This window comes from Petaurus breviceps, unplaced genomic scaffold (genome assembly GCF_028583685.1).
Source record: "Petaurus breviceps papuanus isolate PSGF00001 unplaced genomic scaffold, PetGlider_PUasm1.0 128, whole genome shotgun sequence".
In the NCBI taxonomy this organism is placed as follows: Eukaryota; Metazoa; Chordata; class Mammalia; order Diprotodontia; family Petauridae; genus Petaurus; species Petaurus breviceps.
The window spans coordinates 11,611,975-11,619,228 of NW_027185664.1; the positions used below are offsets into that span (position 1 = coordinate 11,611,975).

A 7,254-nucleotide genomic window follows, 5' to 3' on the forward strand; every position below is an offset into this window, starting at 1 on the left:
GGCTAGGTGGCACAGTGAATAGAGCACCAGCCCCGGAGTCAAGAGGACCTGAGTTCAAATCCAGGTCTCAGACACTTAACACTTACTAGCCATGTGACCTTGGGCAAGTCACTTAACCCCAATTGCCCTCCAAAAAGCCAAAAATATATACATATACGTGTGTGTGCATATATATATATATAAGAACAAGTATTCCCTCACTACTCTCCCTATCCTCCCCCTTTCTGGTTTTTCTATTCTTATAACTTGCTTTGTCTTGATTCTCTCCAAAATCTCCCTCCTTCCCCTTGTCTGTTGCATTACTCTTCTGGGAAACTTTTGTGTCGTGGTCATTTTGGGAAGGGCTCCAGCTTCCCTCTCCCCTTTCTGCCACCCCTATATATGTTGTTTTCCTCATTTGATGTTTGAGTTCTTTGAACATAGGGACTGCCCTAGATGCTTATATTTCCCTCCAGTTCCTGGCACAAAGAAATCACTAAATAAATGTTATCTATTGATCTATCTGATCTATCTTTCTATCTATCAGGTGTCTATGTCAAAGTCATTCAGGTAACTGGAGCCTAGGATACTTAAACTGGGCAGTGGTAAACTTTTATTTTACTGACTATTCCTCATCTTGTTTATTAAGATGACAGATAAGACATCTCCACCAAAAGTAGTAAGTGCTTTCTACTTGAGTGAGAGCAGTGAGCTTTAACACATTCCAAGGCATTTGGAAACCAAAACTGAGTCTCTACTCAGAAGTTTGCCTGTAGATGAAAGTGAATTATTTTAGATAGTACTTGTGATTACAAATACATTTAAATATATTTAGCTTCCCAGAAAACAGGGCATACAACCCCCCGCCCCTTCATTACCTAAGCATATTGAAATGTTTTGCACATTCTATTGCATTGTACGTAAAACAGTAAGTGCTCAATAAATTTTTGGAGGAATGAGTGTATGACAAATTTGTTTTAAAGTTTTTAGAAAGGTTTGAAATAACCATTATCTCATTGTTTGGATGAGCCCACCAATATCTTAATCTTTGTTTAAAGATACACAAAATATGGAAGTACAGAAGTTGATTTGTTAAAGTCAAGTTAGTGGTTGATATAGTATGCATATACATATGTAAGTTTGCAGGCATAAATTGGTGTGCTGGAACTAATTTGAAAAGGCCCCAAAGAGCTAATTATTAAATTTTCAGTATAAGCATTTAAAAATCAGATAATTTTTAATCGGTTGATTTTAAAGACTTATGGTAGTGAGTGAGAAAATGTTGGTAATTTAGAATAAGCTTAAAAGGGTGTTTTGAGATTTGCGAGATCCTGTAGTTAAATATTTTACTACCACACTCCTGTATCCACATCTCTATCTTTCTACCTCTATCTATATCTTTTCATTGATGGCACTATCATAGGAAGAGCACTACATGATTTAGAATTCATCGTTAAATCAATTCAACAACAATTCAAATTGCATACAATTTTATCTTATTTCTATTTTGTTTTTCAAATGAGTTTTTCATGGATGATTTAACTTTTACTTAGGAGATACTACATGGAATATATGTTGCATTCTATAAAGGAGAACAAAAGGAAAGGAGGAGACAGGAGGCAGGCAGCTTGAGACAATAGGAAGTGTGCTAGATTTGGAGTCAGAGGACATGAGTTTGAGTCCCTGCAAGACTTTATTATGTGTTTGACCTTAGTTAAATCATGTAACCATTTGGGGTCTCAGTTTGTTCATCTGTAAAATCCCAGGCCTCGACTCAGAAATGTCTAAGGTTCTTTACAATTCTAAATCTACAATCCTTAAGGAGTTTGTGTTCTAATTGGCTAAAAAGGATGAATGAAGGAAATATGAAGAGCACACAAGAGAAGAATCTGAATGGAAAATCCTTAGCAGCACTTAATCAATACCAGTTGTTACAATCGTATTTACAAAGGGCATGCTGTGTGCACAGCACAGTGCCAAGATCATACTGTGTATGTAATACATATTAAGGATACTCCTGCAATTAATGTAGCCAGGAAGGGCTACTGATGTTTCTTAACCCACAGTCAACATATACTCCCTTTAGAAAGACCAGACCATCCATATGCATCTATATGGACCTAATAGAAAAGATCACAGGTTTATGGATTTAGAAGGAGAAGGAACAGGGACTGTAGATGGCATTTAGTTCACAGGGGCAACTAGGTGGTGCAGTGTATAGAACACTGAGCTTGGAATAAGGAAGGCTCATCTTCCCGAATCAGGCCTCAGACACTTATTAGTGGGTGTGACCCTGGGCAAGTCACTTAACCCAGTTTGCCTCAGTTCCTCATATTGAATTAGAGAAAGAAATGGCAAACTACTCCAGTATCTTTGCCAAGAAACCCCCAAATGGGGTCACAGAGAGTCTGAAATGATTGAACAGCAACAATTCACTCTCTTTTTTCAGACAGGCATTTCAGATAGTAGTGTCGCATGACTAAGAATGGACAGAGCAGGGCTTTAATCCCAGTCTTCCAACTCCAAATCAGTCTTCCCCCCACTTCCAATTGTGTTGATTAATCTTCCAAAAGTTGTCATAGTAGTATGTTTAGAGTCTGGAGGCATTCAGTCATCCTTCAGTAACAACACTCTCCAGCTTGTTTTTGGAGAACATGTTCCATATAGTTCTTACAAATAATTCTACTCTCTGGAAAAGTTGCACACTGAGGAAAGGGAGAATAAATTTAACTGCTCCCTGACAGATTTTTTTGATGCCTTTTAATTCTAACCTTGCTATAGTAACACAATTTATGGTTTCTTAAAGCTGCCTCTGATGGGTTGGAAAAAAATACAACCTACCTCACAAACATATTTTATTGATGTTACCATCTTATCTCTTTCAAATCAACTTATCATACAAGAGCTGCTGAGTCACCTACTCTTAACTAAGAAAATGAAAGTTATAAAATCAATGTGGAAATGCTATATTTGAATGGGGGGAAAATCAAATGGAAGAGGTGAAAAAAATCCATATATATAAAAATTATCTTGAGATTAGTTGTTTTTTAAAATCTATCTCTCTGGGCAGCTAGGTGGTTCAGTGGATAGAGTGCAGGGCCTGGAGCCAGGAAGACCTAAGTTCAAATCCAACCTCTAATGCTTTCTAGCTATGTGACCCTGGGCAAGTCGTTGTTTGCCTCATTTTCCTCATTTGTAAAATGAACTGGAGAAGGCAATGGCAAACCACTCCATTATCCTTGCCATGAAAACCACTAAACGACAAATCTATCTATCATTAGATTGAAAGCTCTTCAAGGACAGGGATGATCTTTTGCCTTTTTTTCTTTTTGTCTCCAGAGCTAAGCACAGTGCCTGGCACATAGTAGGCACTTAACAAATGTTTATCTATCCATCTCTGTCTGTCTGTCTGTCTATCTATCTGTCTTTTTGTCTGTCTATCTGTCTGTCTGTCTGTCAATATGTCTGTCTTCTCCTAAAAAATATGCTTCTAATGGAATCTCCTTGCCAGGAATTAGCTCTTACAGATGGAAAGGTATCACATCACTGATTTAACTAAGTTAATCTAATGACGGGTCTGCCAGCAGAAGGCAAGAAGCATTTAGTTAAGTACTGGCTAATAGAGATTCAATGAGACAATGTTACAGATAACTAAGTAGTGATAAACAAGCTCAAGTGGAAGACAATAACCCTACTTTATGAAGATGACAGAAGGTGTTCACTTCGGAATTTCAGAACTTCCCCCGCTTTGCCTCTGCCCTGACAGTGGGGCTGATTTTTTAAAGACTCCCACTGGAATATTCCGTCAATACTGCAGCAGGATCTGGAGGGGGGGATGAGTTGCTGGTATACATTTTGATGTTCTTAACATGCAGAGAGAACTTTCCTAGGACTAAGAAAGTCAGACTAAGTCCTCTGACACTGCCAGAGGTAGCAGAGAGCTCACATAGAAAGAAATGAAAATACATTACACTGACTTCTTCCTGTCCCGAAACCTCGATCAACAGCAAGTGTTGGGAACGGCACAGGGCGGAGAGTGAACTGGGGATGGGGGTATCCACATGTCGGAGATGGCAAAATTCCTGGGTACTGGGCACTTTCTAGCGTTGGCACTGGGATGGCACTAACAACAGCTGCAAAACAAAGAATGTAAATTCATTTTATTTTAAATCCAAAATGTTTCAATAAGAAACCGAAAGGACACAGACAATTTTGACAAAAGAAAAAAATGTAGAGTTATCCCATCCACATTGCAGGGGTTAAGGATACAGTGGCCCCGAGACTTGGAAAAATCCCATAAAGTTTTTTGGCCCTCACTTCATACTAGACAAGAAGTCAGATTTTTTTTTCTTTTTCTTTTATGGGGTGTTGATATTATAAAATATGATACATATATTTTATGTATTTCTGAGTTTCTGAACTTTTTCTGTGTCATTTGCTGGCCTTTGTGTGTCATCTGTGACTTCTGCAAAACTTCCCCAAAACTCTCATTTAATTTTTTATGCCAACTTGTGACATATTGAAACTCTGATGGGGAAAGTCAAGATGTAAAAGGGATAACTATATATATATATATATTTGCAAACTTGGAAGTGCTACATGAAAGCTAGCTGTTATTCTATCATATCATCATTATATCAAATTGTTTCCCACAACTGTGACCCTCTAAAACTTAATTTTTTTGTTTTTACATCACTTCATTTCCAAATATGTCCTTCCCTTCTCCCCTATCCAGAAAGCCATCCCTTAAAAGACTGAATAAAAATTAAAAAAAAATTTCTGCAAAATATATGTTATATCTATCAATTATATAGTGATTTGAGGAAGTTGATACTATTATTATACAAATTTTACAGATGAGGAAACTGAGTTATAAAGAGGATTAAGGACCTGCTCAGAGTCACACAGGCTGGATTTGAATTAAGGACTTCCTAATTCCAAGTCCAATGCTCTATTCACTATGCCCCTGCTGCTGCTTCAACTAATCAACACATCAACTGGATCAGAAAGGATGTCAATGTTCATACTGAGTCTTCCACCTCTTTAGTAAAGGGACTGAGGTTCATTTTCATATTTCTTCTTTGGGGCCACACCCAGTCATTATAATTAACCAGCATTAAATAACTTTTTTTTTTATTTTGGAGAGGAGAAGATATGGGCAATTGGGGTTAAGTGACTTGCCCAAGGTCACACAGCTAGTTTTATGTTAAGTGTCTGAGGCCAGATTTGAACTCAGGTTCTCCTGATTCCAGGGCCAGTGCTCTATTCACTGTGCCACCTAGCCACCCCAACATTTTTTTTAATTGGAAAGTATTACTGTTTGAATTCATAAAATGCTTCAATATTGAAACTATGCACTTCATGCAATAAACATATGAATGTACATATAATTAGGGACAAAACATTCTGTCTTTTTAAAAGAAATCATATTGTTACAGTTGACTCAATTATTTTGGTCACCTTACAGAACTAGGACAAGGCATGGTCAGTCACATTGATTGACAGCTTTTGATGGTTTCCAGCAATATGGCAGTCAGTACAATCAGTTTCATTAGAAGAAAAATTATAGATCCAATGATATACTCTCAAATATAAACTAGAGGTGAAATAACTTGCATGATTTCTAACAGCTTCTCCAGTACTCTGTCAGGGAAAAATAGATATCTATAGACTGGTGCCTAACCACACTGTTAAAACTAGGAAGTTTAAATTCCATTCAACCAAGAAAGGAAGTCAATTTGAGTGATTTGGGATCTTGATGAAAAATACTCCTTTTCTTATAATATTCCCAAATCTTTAGGATTTCAAAAGAGAGGATTATTAATAGCTATTGGCACTACAATTTCTTCCTCCCTCTCTGTGAAAGTAGGGAAGGAAGTGATAGTGAAGGTGATAAAGGAAAATAATTCTTTTATATAATGAGAATCAATAGACCACATACTGTGCAAAGATAAACAGATAGTAAATATTGTAAACCAAAGGTCTAGCACTCAAGTTTCTACCACAGCAACTACATCATAGTCTAGGGTATTCAATTCACACTATCTGAAGTTACCTAATTAATTTCTATAGCACCTTTTATTTTGTACTTCAAAAACATTAATTAATCTGCTCTCTTACCCATAGAGGTATGTCATAATGATCTCCCTTCCAAAAGATGAATAATTTTGAATGCAGAGATTAAACGACTGGTCCAGAAAATATAAGACTATATAGTTTTAATAGGGACTTCAGGGGTCCAAATTCAAATTTGTTTCAAATGTTCTAGTCAACAGAGAATTCATTCAGCAAATATTTGTGTAGTACCTACTCTGTGTGTGGACCTCTATGTAATGGGAATGTAAATTTAAAGATCTTCCCTGCCCCTAGGCTAAAGTGCACCTGGAGCCTGGGGTAGGAGGCTTGTTTTTTAGTAGATACTTTTTGATTGGCCAGTGGGTCCAAAAGGTTGTTACATTCTCTGAGCCAGGAGAAGGCTATATAAGCCCTGATGTGAGGCTTTGTTTTGGGGCTCACTTTGAGAAGTGTTGTGTGATTTGATCTGGATTCTGGGAAGCCGTTGTTGAGAGCCCCCCTCGGCTTTGAAAAACCCAGATGTTGAAACCCAGATGTTGATTTGGTATGGATGTAATGGTTGGACAATTTGGAAATCTGTCTACTTGATCTGTTTTCCTGTTGTGATAATTCTGTCTGTATATTCTGAAGTTTGGGGTGCTGACCTTTTTCCCCTGAACTAGGTAAACGATACTTATTTGACTTATTAAAGTAAGCTTGTTAACCCATTTTGAGTTGCTTTCCTTTATCAAAGCAGATCCCAAGAACCTGTGTTGGAAGCAAACCCTGGGGACGCTTGAGGTGCTTGCTGCTAAACTCTATGAGGTATGGTGGGGGTGGGTCGGAAAGATACATAAGCAAAAAAGATTCTGCTCTCACAGACCTGGTGGTCAAGGGTATTTACTTTTGACTCCTACTCAAGTTGCATGGGGGCCATTAAGTACTAGAGTTTTAAAAATAAATCTGATGATTTTACACACTGCAGATAGGCTCAATCTCCAGCAACCTGCCTTGGATGAGAATCCTTAGTTTCTCAGGTCTCCGTTTTCACTTGTGAAGCATTTAGATCTACAACCCACCTTAAAAAAAATAACTCTATCTATCTATCATCTATCTATCTACCTACCTATCATCTATCTATCTATCTATCTATCTACCTACCTACCTACCTATCATCTATCTATCTATCTATCTATCTATCTATCTATCTATCTATCTATC

General features: G+C 37.4%; 1 protein-coding gene across 1 annotated transcript in view; it reads right to left on the reverse strand.

Annotated features, from left to right (window-relative positions):
* The window catches only part of DCC (DCC netrin 1 receptor), a 1,052,419-nt gene that overhangs the window by 54,615 nt on the left and 990,550 nt on the right, over positions 1-7,254 (reverse strand). The window contains exon 27 of the mRNA XM_069102085.1: positions 3,951-4,112. Coding sequence (XP_068958186.1) covers positions 3,951-4,112 — 162 coding nt within the window. The remainder of the gene's footprint in view (positions 1-3,950; positions 4,113-7,254) is intronic.